The sequence below is a fragment of the Cynocephalus volans genome, chromosome 1 (assembly GCF_027409185.1).
Source record: "Cynocephalus volans isolate mCynVol1 chromosome 1, mCynVol1.pri, whole genome shotgun sequence".
NCBI classification, from domain to species: domain Eukaryota; kingdom Metazoa; phylum Chordata; class Mammalia; order Dermoptera; family Cynocephalidae; genus Cynocephalus; species Cynocephalus volans.
This window is the reverse complement of record NC_084460.1, coordinates 132,457,709-132,483,896: the sequence shown is the minus strand read 5'-3', so window position 1 is coordinate 132,483,896 and position 26,188 is coordinate 132,457,709. Positions and strand designations below refer to the sequence as shown.

The following is a 26,188-nucleotide window of genomic DNA, read 5'->3' as shown; positions in this document are numbered from 1 at the left end:
TTTTCCATTTCTGAGAAAAATGTCTTTGGAATTTTGATGGGGATTGCATTGAATTTGTATATCACTTTGGGTAGTATGGACATTTTCACTATGTTGATTCTTCCAATCCAAGAGCATGGAATATCTTTCCATCTTCTTGTATCCTCTCTAATTTCTCTCAGCAGTGGTTTGTAGTTCTCATTATAGAGATTTTTCACCTCCTTGGTTAACTCAATTCCTAAGTATTTTATTTTTTTGGTGGCTATTGTAAATGGGCAGGCTTTCTTGATTTCTCCTTCTGCATGTTCACTATTGGAGAAAAGAAATGCTACTGATTTTTGTGTGTTGATTTTGTATCCTGCTACTGTGCTGAAATCATTGATCAATTCCAGCAGTTTTTTTGTAGAGGTTTTAGGCTGTTCGATATATAGGATCATGTCATCTGCAAAGAGGGACAGTTTGACTTCATCTTTTCCAATCTGGATGCCCTTTATTTCCTTCTCTTCTCTGATTGCTCTGGCTAGTACTTCCAACACTATGTTGAATAGGAGTGGTGAGAGTGGGCATCCTTGTCTAGTGCCTGTTCTTAAAGGAAAAGCTTTCAGCTTTTCCCCATTCAGGATGATATTGGCAGTGGGTTTGTCATATATGGCTTTAATTATGTTGAGATACTTTCCCTCTATACCTAACTTATAGAGGGTCTTTGTCATGAATGAGTGCTGAACTTTATCAAATGCTTTTTCAGCATCTATAGAGATGATCATATGGTCCTTGTGTTTGAGTTTATTAATATGGTGTATCACATTTATTGATTTGCGTATGTTGAACCAACCTTGCATCCCTGGGATGAATCCCACTTGATCGTGATGAATAATTTTTCGTATGTGTTGCTGTATTCTGTTTGCTAGTATTTTAGTGAGGATTTTTGCATCTATATTCATCAAGGATATCGGCCTGTAGTTTTCTTTTTTGGTTATATCTTTACCTGGTTTTGGTATCAGGATGATGTTTGCTTCATAGAATGAGTTTGGGAGATTTGCGTCCGTTTCAATCTTTTGGAATAGTTTGTAAAGAATCGGTGTCAATTCCTCTTTGAATGTTTGGTAAAATTCTTCTGTGAATCCATCTGGTCCTGGGCTTTTCTTTGTTGGGAGCCTTCTGATAACAGCTTCAATCTCCTTTATTGTTATTGGTCTGTTCAAATTTTCTACGTCTTCACGGTTCAGTTTTGGGAGCTTGTGTGTGTCCAGAAATTTATCCATTTCCTCCAGATTTTCAAATTTGTTGGCGTATAGTTGTTTATAGTAGTCTCGAATGATTCCTTGTATTTCAGATGAATCAGTTGTAATATCGCCTTTTTCATTTCTAATTTTTGTTATTTGAGTCTTCTCTCTTCTTTTTTTTGTTAGCCATGCTAATGGTTTGTCAATTTTATTTATCTTTTCAAAAAACCAACTTTTTGATTCGTTGATCTTTTGAATTGTTTTTTGGTTTTCAATTTCATTCAGTTCTGCTCTGATCTTAATGATTTCTTTCCGTCTGCTAACTTTAGGATTGGATTGTTCTTGTTTTTCTAGTTCTTTAAGGTGAAGTGTTAGGTTATTCACTTGCCATCTTTCCATTCTTCTGAAGTGAGCATTTAATGCAATAAATTTTCCCCTCAATACTGCTTTTGCAGTATCCCACAGGTTTTGGTATGATGTATCATTGTTTTCATTAGTTTCAATAAACTTTTTGATTTCCTGCTTGATTTCTTCTTGGACCCATATGTCATTAAGTAGAATGCTGTTTAATTTCCATGTGTTTGTATAGTTTCCAGAGTTTTGTTTGTTATTAATTTCTAGTTTTAATCCATTGTGGTCTGAGAAGATACATGGGATAATTCCAATTTTTTTGAATTTATTGAGACTTGATTTGTGACCTAATATGTGATCTATCTTGGAGAATGATCCATGTGCTGATGAGAAGAATGAATATTCTGAGGTTGTTGGGTGGAATGTTCTGTAGATATCTGCCAATTCCAATTGGTCTAGAGTCTTGTTTAGATCTTGTGTTTCTCTACTGATTCTTTGCCTAGATGATCTGTCTAATATTGACAGTGGAGTGTTCAGGTCCCCTGCTATTATGGTATTAGTGTCTATTTCCTTCTTTAGGTCTAATAGAGTTTGTTTTATAAATCTGGCTGCTCCAACATTGGGTGCATACAAATTTATGATTGTTATGTCTTCTTGATGGATCAGTCCTTTTATCATTAAGTAGTGTCCCTCATTGTCTCTTTTTATGGTTTTTAGTTTAAAGTCTATTTTGTCAGATATAAGAATAGCCACTCCAGCTCGTTTTTCTTTTCTATTTGCATGGTAAATCTTTTTCCATCCTTTTACTCTTAGTCTGTGTGAATCTTTATGGGTGAGGTGGGTCTCTTGTAGGCAGCATATAGTTGGGTCCTGCTTTTTGATCCAGTCAGCCAGTCTGTGTCTTTTAATTGGGGAATTTAAGCCTTTAACATTAAGAGTTGTTATTGAAAGGTGTTGATTTATTCTTAGCATTTTATTGGTTGTTTGGTTGTCTTAGGTGTCTTTTGTTCCTTGCTTTCTGATTTACTGTTTGGTTTCTTTGTTTGTTGGTTCCTTAGGTTGTAGATAGTGTTTTTGTTAGCTTGTTTTCTCTTCATGAATGCCATTTTTATTGTACTAGCGGGTTTAGATTTTTCTTAGGTTTTTATGGCAGTGGTAGTTATTTTTCAGGAACCAAACCCAGTACTCCCTTGAGGATTTCTTGTAAGGGTGGTCTTGTGGTAGTGAACTCCCGCAGTTTTTGTTTGTCTGAGAAATATACTATTTGCCCCTCATTTCGGAAGGATAGCCTTGCAGGGTAGAGTATTCTTGGCTGGCAACCTTTGTCTTTTAGTATTTTGAAAATATCATCCCATTCCTTTCTAGCTTTTAGGGTTTGTGATGAAAAGTCTGATGTTAACCTGATTGGGGCTCCCTTATAGGTGATTTGACGCTTCTCTCTTGCAGCTTTTAAGATTCTCTCTTTGTCTCTGAGTTTTGCCAATTTGACTATGACATGTCTTGGAGAAGGCCTTTTTGGGTTGAATACGTTTGGAGATCGTTGAGCTTCCTGGATCTGAAGATCTGTGATTTTTCCTATACCTGGGAAGTTTTCTGCCACTATTTTGTTGAATATGTTTTCAATGGAATCTCCATTTTCCTCCCCTTCTGGAATACCCATGACTCGGATATTTGAGCGCTTGAGGTTGTCTGATATCTCTCTCAGATTTTCTTCCATGTCCTTGATTCTTTTTTCTTTCTTTTTGTCTGCTTGTGTTATTTCAAACAGCCCATCTTCAAGTTCAGAGGTTCTCTCTTCAACTTCGACAAGCCTGCTGGTTAAACTCTCCGTTGTGTTTTTTATTTCGCTGAATAACTTCTTCAGTTCAGCAAGTTCTGCTACATTTTTTTTCAGGACATTGATTTCCTTGTATATTTCCTCTTTCAGATCCTGTATACTTTTCCTCATTTCATCATGATGTCTAGCTGAGTTTTCTTGTATCTCATTCAGTTTCCTTAGAATTATCACTCGAAATTCCTTATCAGTTATTTCAAGGGCTTCTTGTTCTATAGGATCTAGAGTATGAGATTTATTAACTTTTGGTGGTGTACTTTCTTGATTTTTTGTATTTCTGGTGTCTTTTTTTTGGTGTTTATTCATTGTGGCAGGGGGTTTCACAGTCCACCGGTTTAAGACTAATGACTAACTAGGATGTTGCTGTGGTCGCCAATTTGGTATGTCTACCTCTGTGACTGCTCAGTTGGCCTCTAGTGTCTTGTGTGTGTAGTTGCCTCGGGTCTTGGGCTTCTCCGGGGATCCACCTTTCTGATCAGCTTGTACTCTGCTGGGCTGGTGGATCACGTACCACAGGGTGTGTGATCTCTGTTGAGCTTTCACTTTCTGTACAGGACTTCTCCCCGTTCAGTGTGCTCTGGCCCAGGCTGTTAGATCGTGCAGTGGCGACCCCACCGGGTGTGTGGTTTCTGTCGAGTCTCCGCCTCCCTGGCCGCACGTCTCCGCCCTCTGTGCACACTGTGCTGGGTTGGGGCGTGTCTTCTGCACCCCTCGTCTATCAGCTGGGCCTTCAAGACCCTGCCCAGCACCGCCTCGCCCAGGAAGTCTACCAGGTTTCTGCTAGGCACAGACAACCAGTCTCTCTGGGTGCCTTTGTAGCACTGTGTAGATCTTTCTCAGGTCTTGTTCATCTTTGTATCCCCCCGGTATAAACCAAGTCTAGTGCCCGCCTGCAGCCTGCTCTCTGGCAGGTTCAAGCAGACTTGGGAACTCTCCTACCACACTATTCCCAACCAGAAATTCGTTAGGCTTTTTTCCAAACTGGTGGTCGCAGAGATGGTATCTGCCTCCCAGTAACAGGAAGTTTACCGGGGCCGGAGTCCAGGGTGTGGTGGAGTGACAGTCGGCCCGCCTGTACTTCCTAGCCCTCCCAAAACTGGTCGGGACGCCCCACACCCCCAGCCCTGCCAGAGAACCGTGGAGGGAGTGGGAGAGGAGGTCGGCCCGCAGGGTCCGGAAAGCCCCGCGCCAGGCCAAGCAAATGGGCTCAGTGATGGCCGAGCAGGGCGGAGCTGCCCGCACCTGGGAAAATGGAGGCAGCACCGGGGCAGTGAGTGGCCTGGTGGTGCAGGCGGGGAGCCGCGTGGGCAACCACCCCCCGAACAGAGCTGTGCCAAGGATCACTCACAGTGCTGTGCCAGGTCGGGCGCTCGCTCTGTCTCTGGTTTGTTGCCTTCCGTGTTCTCGGCGCTGCCGCCTCGGGCTGTTCAGTCGCGGCGCCGCTCGGGCGCTCCCAGGAGTCTTCTTTAATGCCGGCCTGAAACCTCGAATCCTGGATAGGGCAGCTGGCCGCCTTCAGTGCGGCCCCAGCCTCCGGGATCCTGGCTGCATCCACAGCAGCCCTGGCGCCATGTTCCCTGTTTCAAGACTCACTTTTGCAGCTAAGAATCAGTTCTTTTCCTGCTCCACACTTCAAAGCTGTTGCCTGTAAATGAGGCAGCCTCTCCTGCCGGGGGCAAAGTGGCGTTGAGCCCCCACGACCGGCCAGCAGCAGCAGTCCTCCCTTAAGAGATGGCCAGAGAATGGTCCACAAGTTTCCCGGCTGCCTGAGGCCCAGTGGCCACCTTTTCCACCTCAGCTACTCCGCGCCAGCCGCCGCAGCCGCCGCCATCTTGAAACTCTGTAATATTTCTTTTTTAAAAGTGTAATTAGTCTAATATTAACATGAGTACATAATTTTTCTTACCCTTCTTTCAACCTGCTGTATCTAACAATAAAGTGCATCACTTGTAGACAGCATATAGTTGGATCTTTTTTTAAAATTCAAAGTGACAATCTCAGCTTTTCAGTTGAAGTATTTAGACCATTTACATTTAATATAAATATTGATATAATTTGGTTTAAGTTTACCATTTTGCTATTTGTTTTCCATTTATCCTTTCTCTTTTGGTCTGTCTTCTCCTTTCATGCCTTCTTTTGAATTAATGGGATATTTTTACATTCCATTATTTCCTCTATTGTTTCTAAGCTATATCTTTTGTTGTTGTTGTTGTTCCTTTAGCACTAGCAATCCACACATGGGTACCATGTTACAATTAACATATGTTCTTTTACACTCCCCATTCCTAACTTCATGCCTGACACTTCTTAGTTCCCACTTCCCCACAAAAGAATAATTCCACTTACACATCCTCAATTTTTGTGTTTTTATCATATCTTTTATTTTACATGTGTTATAAATCGCTCTTTTAATGTTATTTTTTCTTTAATCAGAAATTGTAAAAAGAAAAAAACTTAATTGTTTATATTTATGTACCTATTAACTATTTCTGTTGTTATTTTTCCTTACCTATAGATCTGGTTTTCTGTCTAGTGGCATTTACCTTCAGCATGAAGAATATTGTTTAGCATTTATTGTAGTGCAGGGTTTTCAGACTTACACTGCCTGTTTTCAGTGGCTGAAAACATTTGCCTCATATTTTGTCAAGTTTTATGGTTATTTATGGTGGGTGTGCAAATTTGCTCTTGGTAAGTTTATCATAGTGTGAAGCAGAAGACTAGATTGTTTTTATGCAAATCCCAGTTATTATATAATTTCACTTCTAAATATTTTATTATGCATCATTGAATGACAGAGATATTTTAAAGATAAATCATATGATAATCATACATAACAAAATTAAATATATCATTTAATGTTCTTTTTATATTAAAATTTCCCAAATTGCCTCAAATAGGTCACTTTATAATTGGTTTGTTCAAATTAGAGCAATTGTATTTGGTTATTTTATATCTTAAATTCATTTTTTATAATTTTCCCTTGCCTTCTTCCCCTCTCCCCCACACACTTCTTATGCCATTGATTTGTTAAGAAAATCATGTAATTTGTTCTATAAAACTCCCACTTTCTGGATTTAGCTAATTATTCTCTGCTGGTGTCAATTAACTTGTTTCTCTCCCTTTTGTGTTTTCCGTAAACTGGTTTGATCTAGAGGCTTGAAGAGCTTCAGGTTTTCTCTTTTCTTATGTGAGAAGACTTCTTGGGTGGTGCTAGTACCTTTCCTGAATCACATAATGAGTTACATAATGCATAGCTGTCCCACTTTTTGTGATGCTAAGATTGACCAATGTTCTAAGGTGGTATCCCCTTTATTATAAGGTTTTCTGTTACATTCCACTTAGTTTTAACATCAACTAATGGTTGTTGGTTGTTTCCTAGGTCCATTATTTTATTAGTGATGACAAAATAGAAATTTTCTGATTCTTCCATTCTGCATTTGTTAGCTGGAATTCTTCTATACAGAAGATTTTTTCCTCAGGTTTTCTTTTTCTTTCTTTCTTTCTTTCTTTCTTTCTTTTTTTTTTTTTTTTTTTGGTTACTTTGAAAGAGTTCATAGAGGAAAAGCATGGTAAATTGATAAATGTTTAATTTTTCCCTTAAAAAAACACAAAACAATCCATTTTCTGAGCAATGAGATGATATCCTAGCACTCTCATTGTAAATAAAAAAATTGGTATAATTATCAATTTATAGATTTTCACATATTTATAGGGTTCAATTCAAATGTTTGCAGCCATTATTCTTTTTAGGCTCAAATTAGGCCAGTGGGAGTCCTTGGTACTTTGAGGATTTTGTCTTTGATCATGATAAGGAAACTTACATCCACTTTGCTCAAATTTTCTATTAATAGATTCTAGCTCTGACATTTTTCCCTGCCTTATCCTCCAAATTGTGGTATCGATAGTTAACATATCCTACCTAATTTCTTTATGAAAGAGTTCATATAACCAGTTTTGTTGTTGTTGTTGTTAAATTCTTTTTTCATTATGGTAGGGTAACACTCACAAACTGTTTTGCCAGGACATCATACAAGGTGAGTACAATTCTGTAACACATTTTATTACTTTACCATTTCTAATTTTTAAAAATAAAAATTGTCACTAGACTGTAAACAAATACCAAATACTGAAATGACCTTAAATTTGATATTAGATATTTAACAAGATACAACAGTAAGAAGCAGGTGATGTTTTCTGACCTCCACTACAGTTTCGCAGGTGGCAGAGTATTTCATGGGTTCATTAGTTAAGCAGTTTAACTCTCCTATTATTTCCCCGCTGAGCATGTAATCTGTATAAATTATCTGATGTTCTTTCGCCTCTGACTCTGAGAGTATTTGTTCAATCTCCAAACCTGGCTTTGATCTTTTAAGCTGTTCAGGAACAAAGAAAGAGAAAAATACATATGCCAATTAACTTGTGTTACTCAAACTGTCTAATTTATCACTTTTCTCACTTTGATTTTAACACTCCTAATATATACATATTGTTTTGAGAAGACTTACTACTCATTCCTTTATAAGTAAATATATTAAATTAGCAATGACAGACACAAAGCATTCTTAAATACTCTGATTTCTCCTACTTAGTCAACCTATACCCACCTTACAATGGCTAAATTTCTAACTCAGGCAAAAAAATGATGCATAACAATTTATATTATAATTTTCTGTCTTAAAGATTATTCTTTTGGTGGTTTCTTGTTATCTATGAAAAAGTATGGCTTAAAACCTGATGGGCCTGTAATCCATTGTGCCTGAACATGAAAATTGTCATTTGGATGGTAGCTGCTATCCAAAAAAAGGAGCTATGCAGTTCTTAACATGGAAAGCTATAATTCTCAATCTTACAAAGTTTTTTTAAAACTAATGTTCATAAGTACATTTATAAATAACCGTGCCTTACCTTTACCATGCCTGAAATAATTACATAGATTCCTTTAGCCTCATCACCTTCTTCAAATATATTATTTCCACAATCAAATGTTACAACTCTGGCTCCTCTCTAAAAAAGACATCATATACATAAGCTATAAACAATGTTTTTGCAGTGATTGGGAATATTGATGTTTACATTTTAACAAAAGTTTTTCCATTTCTAAAGTAAATATCAATCATTAGGATCTGAGAAAATGTGTTAGTAATAAATTTTGTAGGAGAAAAGAATTAGGAATGGTAAAGAGATAAAGGTGTATATTCATGGATATATGTAATTTCAGATGGAGTATTTACACATGGATTAGGAAAGAAAGAATCTAGGAATAAGAATATAATGGGGTGATAATAATATTTTATCCAGTTGAAAAGTAATGGGACAGATGTAGGCCAATGGCACATATATGTCTCATATATACTCTAAACAGCTGATAAAGTAAATAAAAAATTCAGTCATTCAAAACATTTTAAGCAGGTAAAAATATAATTGGTCTTTTGACACCAAATAGATATAGAAAAAGATTTTATTAGAACAAGTTAGATCTATTTATTTGTTCATTCCACAAACATTTATCGAGCACCCATTATGAATTATGCAAAGTGCTATGGACTGAGTATTAAAAAGATGGATAAACTAAAAAATATTTCAGGAGAGAGAGATGTAAAGGTAATTGTAATGTGATATAATTAATGCTGTAGTAAAGGTATATATACTGGGTACAATGGTGGCACCTTTGGTCCTCCAGACTCAGGAAGGACCTTCTACTTCTCAAAATGGTCTTCTACTGGCAGGATGTTTGACACCAAAGCCTACTTCTCTGAGTACTTCTGAAAGAAATGTTCCCAGACCTTCAATAAGCAGGGAAAGTTTTGGGGGGAAAAAAAGGTGAAAACAAAGGGCATTTCAAGAAAAGTAAACTGCACTCACAGATAAATGGAATTGGAAAACAGTGTAAAGTGTGTGAAGCACCATGAGTGGTTCAGTATAAATAGAGCACAGGGGTGTGTGACAAACAGGCACAGAAGAGGAAGGTGGAGAGGCAGCAGGAGGCAGATTGTGGAGGAGTTTGCTTATCATCCAAAGGGACTTTGATTTTATCCTATAGGCAATAAAACATTTAGAGAATTTTAAACTGGACAGTATCATGATTAAATCCTTTTTTTTAAAAAAAAAGATTACTTGTTGGTAAATTAAAGATGATATTACTAGGAAATAAAGATTGTACCTCAATGAAGCTTATATGGTCTACATCTTTATCTAGCCATGGAATATGACAGAGGGTTTCTTCAACAGTAAGTGGACTGATAATAGTTGGAAAATCAAGCACCTCTCTTTTTTTGGCCATTATTAACTGAAACCACAAAATTAAAGAAAAGAAATGAACCAAACTGGTGTTCACAGAATGTTTACAACTATGTCTTTGTACTATTTCCCATTCTTGATCTTCTGAGATTTTTTTTTTTTTCCTTTGGAAACCTCTGACCTCCCATCTTATAGCATTTTTCTGTCTCTGATGAGACAGATCATTATTCTGAAGTCATAGATTAAGCCTTTTAAAGTAAACATTTTTACTGAAGTATAGCCAATGTGCAAAACGTGCACAAATCATAAATGTTTACTCAAAAAATATTTACAAAGTAAAAACATCTCTGTAACCAGCACAGATTTAAAAATAAAACATTTGCTGTACCTTAGACTCCGCCCTTATGTTCTTTTCTGATCAATACTCCTTATTCAAATATAACCACTATTCTTCGATCACCATAGTTTAGCATTTTCTGGTTTTTAGCTATATTTGCATGAAATCAGAGTATGTATTTGTTTGTGTCTAGTTTTATTTGCTGAACATTATGTTTCTGAGATTCATCTATGGTGTTGCAGGAAATTTTTGCAACATCAAAACTGCAAAAAAAAAATTTTTATTCATTTTATTTTTATTATTGTATAGCATTCTATTGTATGAATATAGTGCAGTTTGAGTTTAAGGCTTTTATGAGTAATGCTGCTATGGATATTTGTTTGGTGTACATATGCACACGTTTCTATTGGGTTTATGGTTATCTAATCTAATTGCTGGGTCATAAGATATGCATATATTCAACATTAGTAAGTACTGCCAAACAATTTTCCAAAGTGGTTGCATTAGTTTACAATCCTACTCTAAGGTTCCAGTTCCACATTATTGCCTATACTTGGTATTGTTGGTTTAAAAAAAATTAGGTATTCTGCTGGTTATGTATTGATATTTCATTTTGGTTTTAATTTGCATTAAGCTTATGACAATGGTTCTCGGAATCTTATGTTTATTAACCATTTGAATATTTTCTGTTGTGAATTGTCTGTTCAAATCTTTTGCTCATTAAAAAAAAAGACTTTCTGTCTTGTTCTTATCAATTTATTAGATTTTTAATGGATTTTTCATAGATTATGGATATTAGTTCTTTGTTAAATATATTTATCTTGGAAATATCCTATACCTTTTTGTGGATTTTTTCATTCTCTTAATTTTTAAATAAAGAGAAGATTCTCAATTTTAATATTATTTAAATTCAATTTTGTGTCCTGTTTAAGAAATCTTTACCTATGCCAGAAGCATGAAAATTCTCTTGTGTTGTCTTCTAGAAGCTTACTGTTTTACCTTTTACAGATGTCTACAATCTATCTGAAACTGATTTTTTTGTGTGTTGTATAATACTGCTGTGTAATGAACATGGGTGCACAAACATCTCTCTAAGACTTTACTTTCAATTCTTTTCGGTGTACACCCAGGAGAGGCTGGGTCATATGGTAATTCTATTTTCAGCTTTTTTTGAAAAACCACCGTAATGTTTTCCACAGAGGCTGTACACTCCTGATAGTGCATAAGTATTCCAATTTCTCCACATCCTCATGAACACTTGTTATTTCCTTCCTTCTTTCTTTCCTCCTTCTCTCCGTCCTTCCCTTCCTTCCTCATCCCTCCCTCCCTCCCTCTTTCCTTTTCTTTCTTTCTTCCTTCCTTCCATCTTTCTTTCCTTCCTTCTTTGCAGTAGTCATCCTAATGGGTGTGAGGTGGTATCTCAATTGTTGTTTTGATTTGCATTTCCTTAATGATAAGTGATGTTAACTATCTATTCATGTGTTTATTAGCTATTTGAATATCTTCTTTGGAGAAATTTCTACTTAAGTCCTTTCCCATTTTTGAATTAAATTGTTTAGTTTTAGGAGTTCTCTGTATATTATGGATACTATGGGATATTATGGGATATGTTATGCATATATCCTGTATCAAATATTTTCTCTCATTCTATGGGTCACATTTTTATTGTTGATAATGTCTCTTGATGCACAAAATTTTTAATTTTCATAAAGTACAATTTGTCTATTTTTTCTTTTGCTTCCTGCACCTTAAGTACCATGTCTAAAAAATTATTGCCAAATTTACTGTTGTGAGTTTTAGCTCTGCCTTGGATTGAATGCTCCCCCAAAACTTAATTCCCACTGTAACTGTTGAGGACGGGAAATACTATTATGGTAATTGAAAGGTGGGGCCTTGAAGATGTGACCAGATTGTGAGGACAATGCCTATTGAATGGATTGGTCCATTCACTCAGTAATAAATTAATAGATTAATAGTGGTCATGGGTGTAGTTCTGATGGCTTTAAAAGGAGCCAACTGAGAAGGTCAGCTCTTTCTCTGCTCCACCATTCTGCCACATGAGAACCCTGCATCACTGTCGCCACCAGCAAGGCCTTTTTCACCACATGTGTTCCCTAGACTTTGGACTTGCCAGTCTCAAAAACTGTAAGCACTAAATATTGTTTCTTTTCAAATTACCCAGTTCCATGTATTTTGTTATAAGCAACAGAAACAGACTAACACAAGCCTTATGTTTTCTTTTAACATTTTTATAGTTTTAGGTCTTACATATAGGTCATATATCCATTTTGAGTTAGTTTTTCATATGGTGTTAGGTTAGGGTCCAATTTCATTCTTTTGCATGTCAGTATCCAGTTTCCTAAAGACAGCATAGAGAAGGATCATTTTTTCTTTTTTTTTTTCATTTACTAATCTCTGTATTTTGATTGAAAAATTTAATCCATTTACATTTAAAGTTATTACTGATGATAGGCTTACTTCTGTCATTTTTCTATATGTTTTCTGTATGACTTTTCTAAATGCTTACAGCTTTTTTGTCCTACATTACTGTCTTTTTTTGTGTTTAGTTTATTTTTATAGTGGAACATTTTAGTTCTTTTCTCAGTGTTTGGTGTATACATTTTTCAGCTATTTTCTTTGTGGTTACTGAGATTACATTTAACATCCTAAAGTTATAACATTATAATTTGAATTTATAAAAGCTTAACTTCCATAACATACAATAACTCTACTCCTTTAAGAGCTTTACCCCCACCCCTTTCAGTTGTTGATATTACAGAATTACATCTTTATACATTGTGTGCTAAAAACATAAACTAGTATATTTTTAATGCATTGTCTCTTAAATTATGCAGAAAACAAAATGACAAAATGTGGAGTTATAAACCAAAGTTAAAATAACATCAATATTATACTAATAATTGTTTTTTTAAAAAATGTATTAGTCTATTACACCATTTAGAAGACAAACAGTGGAGTCACACACCACTGTTACAATAATACTTTACTATATAATTGCCCATGTATTTACTTTTACTGATATCTTTATTTCTTCATACAGTTTCAAGTTACCATAGAGGGTTCTTTTATTAACCTGCAGGACTCCTTTAGCATTTCTTTCAGGACAGGTCTAGTGGTAACAGACTTTTGTTTATCTGGAAATGTCTTCATTTCTCCTTATTGTTGACAGACAGTTTTGCTGAATGTAGGATTCTTGGTTGACAGGGTTTATTTTTTTGGGGGGGGGGTTCTTTCTTTTAGCACTTCGAATATATCAGCCCACTGTCTTCTGGCTTCCGAAGGTTTTTTTTTTTTTTTTTAAAGATGACTGGTAAGGGGATCTTAACCCTTGATTTGGTGTTGTCAGCACCACACTCTCCCAAGTCAGCCTTGGCAGGCTGGCCCTTCCAAGATTTTTATTAGGAATCTGCTGATAATTCCTTGTATGCGATGAGTCACTTCTCTCTTGCTGTTTTAAACATTCTCTCTTTGTCTGTCTTTTGATCATTTGCTTATAATGTGTCTCAGTGTGTGTCTCTTTGAGTTAATCCTACTTGGAGTTTGTTGAGATTTTTGGATGTTTACATTCATGTCTTTCATCAAATTTGGAAAGTTTTCAGCCATTCTTTTTTCAAATATTCTCTCTGTTCTCTTCCTCTTATTTTTCTTCTGGAACTCGCACAACGTGTATGTTGGTCCATTTGAAGTGTCGCACAGGTCCCTTACACTCTGTTCACTTTTCTTTACCTATTTTTCTTTCTGTTTCTCACACATAATAACTTCCATTGTCCTATCTTTAAGTTCACTGATTCTTTCTTCTGTCTACTCAAATCTGCCTTGAATCCATCTAATAAATTTTAAAATTTCATTTATTGTACTTTTTACTTTTCAGCTCCAGAATTTTGGGGGGGTTCTTTTTAGATTTTCTACCTCTTTATTCATATTTTCATTTTGTTTAACCATTTTTTCCATGTCTTCCTTTAGTTCTTTCAGTATCAAGATAGTTGTTTTAAAGTCTTTGTCTGGTAGATCCACCATTACATCTTTTTCGGGACACTTTCTGTTAGTTTATTTTCTTTCTTTGATGGGCTATATTTCCTGTTTCTCTGCACATCATGTGATTTTTTGTTGAAAACTGGATTTGAATCAAATAATGTGTCAATTCCAGAAATCAAATTCACCCCTCTTCCCTAAGAATGTACTGTGTTTTGTTTGTTATTTGATTGTTGTAGGCTCTCTTTGTGCCAAGTACCAGCCTGAGGTTTAAACATAAGACCTTTCAGGTTTATTTTGACTGTGCCTTTTCCTGGGCATGTATGATGTCTTCCTATTTTCCCTCATGTATAAGGTTGCTTTTTAATATTCTAGTCTTTAATGTCTGGCTCTCAAAAGGGAAAAAAAAGAAAAATGGAGGGGTAAAAAAAGGTACTGGACCTTTATGGTCCTTTGGAAGTCACTTCTGCCAGGGGGAGAAGGCTCGCAACAATGTGGGGCAATTACAATGGCCACCACTTCTGTGTCTCTTTCTCTGGGATCAACAATAGCAATCAGTGATCAGAACACAGGTCCCTGATATTTGGAGGACAGGGTTCTTTTTGCCAAACCTGGCTGCTGAAAGTGTGTGTAAGCTGCTTTAGGGACATGTGCAAAACTGCCTGCCATGGTGCTGATCTATGGGGAATGGGTAGTTGCTACTGTGTTAAGAGCTATAATAGACAGAAATTAACCACAATTTATCATTCAAGCATTCCCCTGAAAGTTTCAAACCTTCAATAGATTTCAGAGTTCCAAAACAGCTACATCAGACAGATTCTGCCATTGCATTTGTTGTCTAGCTGGGGAGACAGATTCCTGGAGTTTTCTACTCTGCCATCTTCCTAGAACCCTCTTGAGCTTCACTGCTTTAAAAACAATTTTTTCTGAGCAATAAATTGTACAAGTAAAAACTACTTCTTAAGCTTCCTAAAATAGTGGTTTACATTTTGATTAAGGTTTATTAAAGTAATTGATTATTTTATGAATAATTCACATCTTAAAATATTGACTCTCTACAGCATGAGTTGCAAACTGCTACCTGTAGGCCAACTCCTGCTTGATACCTGCTTTTATAAACAAAGTTTTATTTTGATTGCAGCCATGCCCATTCATTTATATGTTGTCTATAGTTCTTTTGGTGTTAAAATTGCAGAATTGAGTGCTTGCTGCAGGGACCAAAAGGCCACATAATATAAAATATTCACTATGTTGCCCTTTACAGAAAATGTTTGCCAACCCCGGCTCTACAGAAACATGTAATCGGTAGGGTTTTTCAATCCTTGCCACATGGGTGTTACATATTTTATGTTAGGTTCATACTTAAGGATTTATAGTTTCTAATTGTGATTGTGAATAGAATATTTTTCTTCATTTTCTTTTATTGGGAAAGAATTTTCTATATTGATCTAGTTTCTGGACACCCTGTTGAATTTTCTTATTAATCCTATGGCTTTTAAGTTAGTTCCCTAGAATTTTTAATTAAACAGTCAACAAATAACAGCACTTTTCTTCTATTATAAAAATTTCCTTCTCTCATTTTTCTTTCCTTCCTCTTTGACCTGTCTAGAACCTCCAGCACAGCATTCGGTACTTGGAATGGCACTCATCATTCTTCTTTTGTTCCTGACTTTAATGGGAATGCTTCTTAATGTTTCGCTATCTAACAAAATGTTTGCTGCTGATTTTTAATATTTACTCTTTATCAAGTTAAAGATGTTCTTTTTCTTATTAGCCTTCTATGATTTTTTAAAAACATTCTGAATGAGAGTTGAATTTTATTCAGTGGTTTTTATTCTTCGTCTCTTAATATGTGAGTTACATAGTTATTTTCGGATTCGAAATCTACTTAGACAAAGTATATTACACACATTATACTGGCAGTTTCAGTTTGCTACTATTATGCTAAGAAGCTTTACATATGTGTTCACAAAACAGCTTAATGTGTTTTTTTCCGTATAATATTCCCAATTTTCATGTCAAGTTTGTACTTACAGAATGAGTTGGGGCCCATTCTATTTTTTTACAAGTCACGGTACCATTTAAGTAACTTAGAGAAGGGAAATATAGTCAATCATAATCCTACAATTGAGTGTTCCCATAAATCACGGTTTATATAGGAAATGTTATTTCAGTGTCACAGATAATTCCCAAGAACATATTGATATCCAGTCTAGTTTAGGATGAATAATAGCCTCACCAGATCCTTAGTTTAGAAGCAAAGAAGATAAAGAGGTGGTTCCTCACTGTGGCAAAAATAGAAAGAGAAGTTGATCCTTGAGGCTGCAGGAAGGAAACTCTCTACTGTGGGTGCTTGTTTTTATAGACATTTGTTTTAAATGAGATTTCATATCTCAGGAATGGCTTAAAATGAAGAGCCAAAAGTAGGCTTGAATATCATGAATGACTATAAAACAAGTAAATATATTTGCTTTGAAAATATCCTATCTTACCTTATTAATTTCAGCAGCTTCAATTTTATGAATAATCCCTTTTAACCTGAAATCCTTTACAATTTCTCTAGCCATATTGAGCATGACATTGATCTCCTCCTTCGTTTTCATAGTGACAGCGATATCTGGGTGATCATACTCTAAGTAACCTGAAAAATAACAAAATATTTTCAGATAAAATAAGCACATTGTTTTAAATGTTTTACATGGACAATAGCTAATATTTCTGCTATTACATGGAGTAATAACTCTCAACACATGCAAATGTATCTCTCCCTGATGGGGCCACTGCAATCAGTCATTATTCATCAGTTGTGCCAGAATTCTGCCTGCCATTTTATTGGTCATCCCCAGTCCAAGGATTAACAGTTTTAATGATCCACCTGCACTGGATGCTGGGAGGACACTTGGGGCTCTAGGTCTGGAGTTCGTGACTCACTTTCCTATTCAGTTTGAATTAGGATTTTTGACTACAGACCATGTGCTTAGAAATGGCTTCTGAGTAAGTGCTCTCACTCTTCCTAGGTCACTGTCCATTTGTCCTGCCAGTGCATCTAGATGACTCATCCATCTATGCTTTTCTGCCTGTCTCACCTGGATTCCTGGTGCCCATGAAAACTTCATCCACTTAGATTCTACACTTGGGCTCTTCTTTGGTCATGACCTCTTACCTGGCTTGGTAACTATTTGCCATAAAAGATCTCTCAAGCCTGACCGTACTCCCAGGTTTGCTGTGTCTTTTTGCTGCCCACCATCTGGTACGAAACCTCTTTTTCCTCCTCACACATGAACACTATATTGTGTGTATGTGTGAGGGGGTGTGTGTTCCACTTCCAGGATTTGTTCTGCACTGGGAGCGTGACCTGGCATGACTCAAAGAATTGGCTGTTGCCCTGTTTGGGCATTGAGCCTTCCAGGAGACCTAACAGAGATCTGGAAGACTCTGTTCTGATTTTATCTCATTGTTAGGTCTAATTCCTTAGATGGCAGCTCTGTGGCAAGTGGAGGGAAAAAGTAATTTTATACCTTGTGTCACCATGTATTTCTGGTTTGGAAGACAATAGGTACATGTATTTCTGGTTTGGAAGACAATAAAATATATAGGACTTAAAATGACATGCATAATCATGACACGCTAATGTGGATTCTTTAAACAGAAATTAAAAGGCCTTCATTGTTGTATAAGGAGGAGAAAACAAGTGTGGAGAGGTAATATTACACTATCCCCATCTAAACTAGAAAATACAATTATGTTGATTTTTAAAATTGTCTACTTTATTATTATTAGTGAGTAGCTTTCCTCAAAGATCAGCTTAGTTATTGATGGACTTTGGATGTGTTGTCCCCTCCAAAACTCATGTGGAAATTTGATCTCCAGTGTGGCAGTGTTGGAAACTGATTGAGTCATGGGGGCAGATCCCTCATGAATGGATTAATGCTCTCCCTGGGGGAGGGGGGGATTAATGAGTGAGTTCTCTCTCTATTAGTTCCCACAAGAGCTTGTTGCTTAAAAAGACCCTGGCACCTTCTCTCTCTCTCTCTTGCTTCCTCTCTCACCATGTGATCTGCTTGTACCCGCCCGTTGCCTGCCACTTTCCGCCATGAGGAGAAGCAGCCTGAGGCCCACACCAGATGCAGCTGTCTCAGAATCGTGAGCCAAATAAACCTCTTTCCTTTATAAATTACCCAGTCTCAGGTATTTCTGTTCTAGCAACACAAAACGGACTAAAACAGTTATAAAAACCATTGCCTTTCTGTAGTGATGATAAGGGATGGTCATGCTGAATATTGAGGAGGGAGAGGTACTCACCTAGCTCTTTCATAGCATGTTCCATATTCCTTACTACCCGCTTTAATAACACCTACGGAACAAAAGAAACATTATCCCCATTGGAAAAATGAACTGTTATAAACTGTCTTTACATTTGCAACTAATGGATTGTTAACCTAAATTACTAACTTTAAAAAAATATATGATGGAGAGTTTTTCAAAGACTAGAATTGAATTTTGTGCTACGAAAGGTTTCTTTGCTTCAGAAAGACTGGTGGAGAAGATGAGAAGTGGCATTACCTTGGAGGCCGATTTTGAGAAGCCTGAAGGTGGGTCATATATTTCTCCTTAAGGTAATTTGCTTTAGGATACTACTGATCCTGAAAAACACAGGCATGGTAGGAACATTCCTGCTCAGCTTTCTGAGATCCTCCAAATTTGGGATGTGGGGATGGCTTTCAACCTTTAGTGAGTGGAAGCTTTGGCCAAGATGTGTGACAGCAGAAATGAGGGCTAAAACTGGACAATATTTAAAAGATGTGAGTCCTTTTGTATTTTCTTCTATGTACCCTCAAGTTCCAGCGCTAAACATCAGTGGATAGAAAATGTAATGAAACTCAGGAAAATAGTTTTCTAAAGTTGCAGGTGGTGAAAAGAGGAAAAACACTACTTTTTGTGTTCTACCACATATTAAATGTTCAGTTTTCTCAACTACAAAGCATTGGGCATATAAAATATAGCACTCAAATGTTCTGAATTGCCTTGAAAGGTAAATATTGAATTGCACATAGCCAAAAAACTTGTGGGAACATATCAGTGTTAATCTGCTCTGATCTAGAAAATAAAAAATAAAATCTAGAATTTAGGCCCTGGAACTGTTCTAGACCCTTACTAGCTCTGTGACTTTGCATCTTTTGTGTGTGTGTGTGTGTGTGGCAGCTGGCTGGGACAGGGATCTGAACCCTTGACCTTGGTGTTACCAGCACCATGCTCTCCCAAGTGAGCTAACGGGCCAGCCTTTAGCTATGTAACTTTGGGCACAATCATTTAACCTCTCTTGGTCTTGTTTTTCTCATCTGCATAATGAGGGAATCAGACTAGGTTTCCCTCTAGATGAATTATTGTTTACTTCTTTCCATTTGCCAAATCACTCACTTTTATTTCCTTTACTATTTGCGGTGGGAAAACAAGGATAAACAGAGATGGAAGAAACTGCCAGGCGATCTGAGGAAGCTCTGTTGGCTTGACACTGCTATCACTTCTCAACTTCTAATATTTCCTATTTAATGCATATGTAGCCTGACAGATCCTGCAGCTTGAATTGGGAGCAAGCTCACCCTCGCACATGGGCTTCATGACAGCCACCACAGGGACAGTAAGGTGCCTTCCAAGAGCTTTGTAACTTGGTAATATGGCACAGACATTTCAGTAAGGAGGTATTTGCGTAATATAAATGTAGACTAGTTTAAGATTTTGCAGAAATTAACTGGCAAACCAGGAGTCAAAGACCTCATCTAAATATACAGACAGGACATTATGGATGAACACAACTGAGAGGTGGGAGACATGAACACTTTTCTTAATATTTAAGGCTTTCTTACCTGTTTAACTTGTTCAGTACTCGCAATCTGATCAATTATAGTCATTATGTCTGCTTCACCTTGTACATACCCTTTCAGGATAGCATACGTAAAGGACAGCTGATGACTCAGTTTTTGATCGATTATTTGCAGCAACTTTGGTGTTATGAGCTGGAAAAAACAGGACTACCATATAATATAAATTGTACAAAATTTATCTGATTATATGTTGATTAGCTTAACCAAAAAAGATAATAGTAATAAATTAAGTGCCCTCAAAGGTAACCACTGTAACTTGTCAGGGTTCTTAGTTATTTTCTTCATGGAATCTTTATAACTTCATGACTGTAGTTCTTTCCCTGTAACTAATCACGTTGGGCACCTATGTAAAGTTTATTACTTTATTCTTTTCTTATTTCCCTTGTAGAGAACTGGATGCTATTCCCCACTGGTTTAAATTCTTGGAAAACAATGTGATTAATCTTCTGTGCTTAGGTCATAAAATAACTGTAATGTACTACCATTTTTTAATGTATATAAGCATATATTCAGATACAGATATGCTCACTCCCTCTTTCTCTATGTCTTACTTATGTGCCTTCTGACAGAGTGAGTTTCACTTCATCGAAATAATCATACAGAAAATGAATAACTGTCCATCATACTTGTGATGGAAACATATATCAAACAATCAAAGGTCATTTTTGATAGCATGATTCTATAATACTATGAAGTTATATAACGTGGAATATGGTTTTTTTGTTCTTGATTTGCATGAATGTATGCTGTTTTCTTTGTCCCCTTACAAATGGTTTGCATGGTTTGTTTTGTTGATTTCCATCTTTCATTCCCGAGGTATCTATAAAAATAAACATTACTTCAGGAATAACTTGTGATTACTTTACTAAGGAACTTTCATATGCTCTTTGTTCAAAGGAAAAGCTGTAATGAGTATTTCTATACTTGCATGTGCTAAACAAATTTCTAATATAATTTGGATATTTGTAATTAGAATATTATAAAACATAACTTGTCAAAAGGAGCTAAAATTTAAAACATAAACATGGGCCCAACAGAAAGTGGTAGCCATAAAACTAGCAAACTGATTTTAGTTTTCATTTCATGAAAACAGTCAGGAAGAATTTGAAATTGCATATTTACTTGTTCTTTACCTTCAAAATGCGTAGTATACGAAGAAGTCGGACAATTTTCATAATGACCACTGTTTCAATAAAATCAAAACTATAATCAGTGGAGTTTGTCTCAGTAAGTATTACATCTACAATGCCAATTAACGTAATTGCTAACTCAAATAGGTTCCATGTATGTGAAAAATAATCCTTCCTCATTGCTGCTATCTGTTGATTTAAAAAGAAGTTACGTTATCAAGTTTGTTTTTGCTGTAGTACACTACATCATTTCCACAATAACTTAAATATCACCAGTTAGGTTTTTCTCTGATCTACCTTAAGACTCTGCATGTCTGAAATATTACCAGGAAACCAAAATCAAACAAACAGACAGAAAAAAGTTAATCAACTTTATCCTGTAGTAAAAGACTAATAGGACTACTGATCTAGAATTGGGTGTAAAACACAGATATAGATGAAAAGAAACAGATTTATATAATGATACTGGTAAAAAGTAGCTGCAGTGGAAAGGCAGACAAAAACGTAGTGTGCCAGGGTCCTTTAATTTAAAACACACAGCCTTAAATACCACAATAATCCCGAGGGGTACAGTTTATTTTATAGTATTACATGATTGATATAAAAATGGTGACTCTGGGTAATCAAGAAAAAATTAGATTATGTTTGTTGTTTTGCACATGGGCAAGGTTTTCATTAAAGTACTTCAAAATATAAAGATTTATTTGTAAAAACATTGTTTTATTCATGAAATTCACTTGTGATTTCATTCTGTGAAGATGCAGGATGTAAGTCATTTTTAATTTCTCAAAAATTTAAGTAAAAGTAAGTATTTTGTCAGAATTACCTTGACAATTACACCAACACTTTTGTCTATATCAGTAAGTATATTTGTTTGAAGAGTTAATATAAGGCTTCATCAACACATGCACATTAAAAAAATACATTTAACAAGCTATTTATGTATGTTTCACTCCATAATCATATATTCCTACAGTAGAGTATGAATAGCTTATTAGGATGCTTTTAAACAGGTAAAGTAACAATCTTTTCAATCAGATAGTTCCAAGTTGAGAAATTGCTTTTGCTTTTTTTTTTTTTAAGCGCATTACTTATCTTTTTCTATTTTCATATCTAGAGAGCCAGTGAGGACAACTAGAGTATTTGTTGGTTCAGACACATTCTTTTAGAATCCCTGAAAAGTGACTTTTTAGAAGCCACCCAAAAGGAAACAGGAAAATCTGAAGCATTTACAAATCACTTAGTATTAGATGTAAGACTAGATGTAAGATCTAGTTCCTTCTTATACACATTTCCTTTCCCTTATGTTGGCTACATTTTTAAAATTTGAATTCTGGTTAATAACTTAATCTGAATTCTGGAAACAAGAATTTCATTGCCTTGAATCCACAATTTCTGACAGTTCCTTCCAGGGCCAGCTGAATTACAGCTGAAGATAATTGAGGTAAGTTTCTAGTTGGATATGAGATTTCTAGTAGAATATGAATATTTTGGAAGGAACTTATTTTATGTTAAAGTGAAATATATGTGAACATTTTAAATCTTATAAATATGTTCCCATATTTTCTCTCACTTAACTATTATCTAATAATTGATCTGCTGAATTTATGATGTTGAAACAAGTTATTTTTACATATTTCAGAATTATGACCAGCTATGATGGTTTAATATCATAACATTTTTCTTCTTAAAAATAATTATTTAAATTTAGCCATGCTGAATTAAAATATGTACTCATACTAGTAAGTGATCATATTAATTTAAAATAAAAGGGCTGAAAGATTGAAGCATCTATTCCAAGGGAGAAAATACTCAAAGTACGTACTATTTTATGATAGTTCATTTGGTCAGTTTTCTTTATTTCAAAAAAGTATTTATTGAAAACCGAGTATAGCTAAGAGAGTGGGAGGTTTCAGAGATGATTGTGGATTCCAGCTTGGACAATTGGGTTTCCAGTGGAATTCTGAAGGGAGAAGGTTTAGAGGGGATACTCTTTTTTTTTCTTTTAATATGCTGTTTCAGATGTTTGTAGAGTATTTTGTTGGAGAGATCCAGTCAGCAGTGTCTATGTGATCTGAGGCTAAAATTTGAGCTGGAAACATGAATTTGGGAGTGATTAGACTATGAATGGTAGTTGATGCCAGAGAAATGGATGAGATAGCATGGCCTAAATAATGAAACCTTTCATTATTTAATTCATGTCCATATCTCTTGCCATATCCTCTATACTAGTCTAACATCTCTACAATCTCCATCCTGACCAAGCCATACCTAAGCTTTAGTCATTGGGAATGATGTCCCTTGCATGTATCACAGTCATGCCTCTAAGTTTTCCCTTGTTCTTGTTGCCCATCATGCTGTGTACTCATATACTCATTCTCTTCTTTGACTCCAATACATTACTAAAAATTCAACTCAAGCATCTCCTTCCCTTGAAAGCCTTCCTTCTCTGACCCTACTATTCTGTGCTAGGAACTCTGTATGTTGGTTCCCATAGTACCCTGTGTATTCTTCTATTACACTATTTAAGGCACTGATTTGTAATTTCGAATTACTTGTCTTCTCTTACCAGCCTGATCCCCCTACTCTCATCTTACTTTGATTCTGAGAAAGTGTAGGAGACAGACATATTTATGAGTCAGGGAAAGCATATGCTCCATTTAGCCTCTGTAGATGTCTTATTTTCCATTTATTGAAAAGGCTGTCTTTTCCCCAATATATGTTCTTGCTGCCTTTGTCAAAGATCAGTTAGCTGTAAGTATGTGGGTTGATTTCCAGGTTTTCTATTCTGTTCCATTGATCTGAGTGTCTGTTTTTATGCCAGTACCATGCTGTTTGGGTTATAATAGCTTTGTAACATAATTTGAAGTCAGGTAGTGTTATGCCTCTGGCTTTATTTATTTATTTATTTTTGCTTAGGATTGCTTTGGCTACTCGGGGTCTTTTGTACCTCTCACTGTATACCAAAATCAACTCAAAATGGAATAAAGACTTAAATATAAGACCTGAAACCATAAAATTACTAAAGGAAAATATAGGAGAAACACTCCAGGTAATAGGACTGGGCAAAGACTTTATGAATAAGACCCCAAAAGCACAAGCAACAAAAGAAAAACTAAATAAATGGGATTATATCAAGGTTAAAGTCTTCTGCACAGCAAAGGAAACAATCAACAGAGCAAAAAGACAACTTACTGAATGGGAGAAAATATTTGCAAGCTATACATCCTACAAGGGATTAATATCCAGAATATACAGAGGACTCAAACAACTATTCAGTAAAAAAAACAACAAATAATCCAATAAAAATATGGGCAAAGGAGATGAATAGACACTTTTCAAAGGAAGACATACAAATGGCCTACAGGTACATGAAAAAATGCTTAGCATCACTAGTCATTAGAGAAATGCAAATCAAAACCACATTGAGATATTATCTCACCCCAGTTACACTGGCCACTATTAAAAAGACTGAGAAAAACAAATGCTGGCAAGGATGTGGGGAAAGCAGAAATCTTCTATACTCCTGGAAGGAAAAAATACACTTCTAGTCACTAGAGGTGGGAAAGGGGGATAGGGAGTAATTGGGTAAGGGACACAAAAAGTAATTGTGAATTTTGTAATGATGAACATGCTAATAATATTGATTTGATCATCACATACTGCACACAAGTACTGATAGTCAGTTCTGTACCCCATAAATATGTATAAATAAAAAGAATAAAAATAAAGCCCTTGTGTAATAGAGAAAGAAAAAAAAAAAAAAAAAAAAGAGACCCTTAAAATCAATTAACATGAACTTTAATGGAAAGAGCCCTGAGCTGGGATTCAGTGGACTTTGGCTCTGGTTTTGATTTTCTCTGACAAGTTGTAAGCTGTTGACCAAGCTACTGAATTTTGCCCAACCTCGGTTTTCTCCACTGTGAAAGGGAAGGTTTGGCTTAAATGACAGATGAAGATCACTCTAGATCTAACAGTAGATCCCATTACTCTTTGAACTTTGCCAAGGTTGAGTTGCTACTATAGCCATAGTGGGCTTCATACAATCAGGCCCACTTAAGACACCTGGACTGCTGCAGAGACATCACTACAATGTATAGCTGAGAGGATACTCACAACTGCGGAATCCTGTTCTTGTCTTTACCTCCTACTCAACTCACGATCCATCCTCATTATCCATTTGCCACTTTTCATTCACTTATTTCTTTTACCCTCTTTTCTATTTAGTTTTTTTTTTTTTTGCCTTGCCTTTTTACCTTGCCTTTTAAATTCTCTATTATGTTAATAACAATAATAAGGTACCAATCATTTCGATCATAACATTTCAAATCCTTAAATTAACCCTGTAAGGTAGATACTAAGCCTGTGTTTTACAGATCAGGAACCTGAGTCTCTGCTAAGTGTGTAACTTGTCTAAAAACAAATAGCTAATGGATAGTAGAGGTGGGATACAATCCCTCAAAGTTTGTGTTCTTTCTAATATACAATGCTTCCTTAAACTTCTCTTCATCGTATTTTCAAACTTCTCCCAAAACACTCCTCTCTCGATTAGAGAGACGGTCTCTTGATATTTTCTCAGGCGAAGGCAGATCATTCTTCCGCACCTGAGACCCAGGCAGTGGCATGACCTGAGCATCCAATTGTTCTTCAGTGACGTCGCATTTAACAAGCCCCTCCTCTTCGAAGCTACCCGATCCTTTTACACTGGGCTTTTCCTCACCTGTGGCCATATTCTTGTGACCTCCAGGTAATTATTATTATTATTATTTTGCTTCCAAACATACGAAAGTTTTGTTTTTTATTTATTATTAGCTTAGCATATTCATTCTTACAAATTGTGATATTTCTTTATGCCCTTTACCCGACCTATCACTTCCCCAACCCCCTCCCTCCTCACCCCCCATCTCTAGTATCCTTAGGTTTGCTCTCTCCTTCTGAAAGTTCGACATATTGTTGTGGTCTTTTCTTTCTTTCTTTCCTTCATTCCTTCCTTCTTCCCTCCCTCCTTTCCCCACTCCCTCCCTCCCTTTCTCCCTCCCTTCCTTCCTTCCTAGCGCCAGTTATGATTGAGAACATGTGGTATTTCTGTTTATTTGTTTAGCTTATTTCACTTAATATAATTTTCTCCACACTCATCCATGTTGCTGCGAATGGCAGAATTTCATTCTTTTTTTTATGGCCGAGTAGTATTCCATTATACAACATTTTCCTTATCCAGTCAT

The 26,188-nt window shown here is 36.0% G+C and overlaps 1 protein-coding gene across 1 annotated transcript in view; it reads right to left on the bottom strand.

The window, feature by feature from the left end:
• The window catches only part of SLC9C1 (solute carrier family 9 member C1), a 123,804-nt gene that overhangs the window by 17,282 nt on the left and 80,334 nt on the right, over positions 1-26,188 (bottom strand). Inside the window, exons 16-22 of the mRNA XM_063112496.1 lie at positions 20,970-21,155; positions 19,819-19,968; positions 18,257-18,308; positions 16,447-16,595; positions 9,548-9,673; positions 8,293-8,391; positions 7,587-7,760 (exon numbers count right to left, since the gene is read on the bottom strand). Coding sequence (XP_062968566.1) covers positions 7,587-7,760; positions 8,293-8,391; positions 9,548-9,673; positions 16,447-16,595; positions 18,257-18,308; positions 19,819-19,968; positions 20,970-21,155 — 936 coding nt within the window. The remainder of the gene's footprint in view (positions 1-7,586; positions 7,761-8,292; positions 8,392-9,547; positions 9,674-16,446; positions 16,596-18,256; positions 18,309-19,818; positions 19,969-20,969; positions 21,156-26,188) is intronic.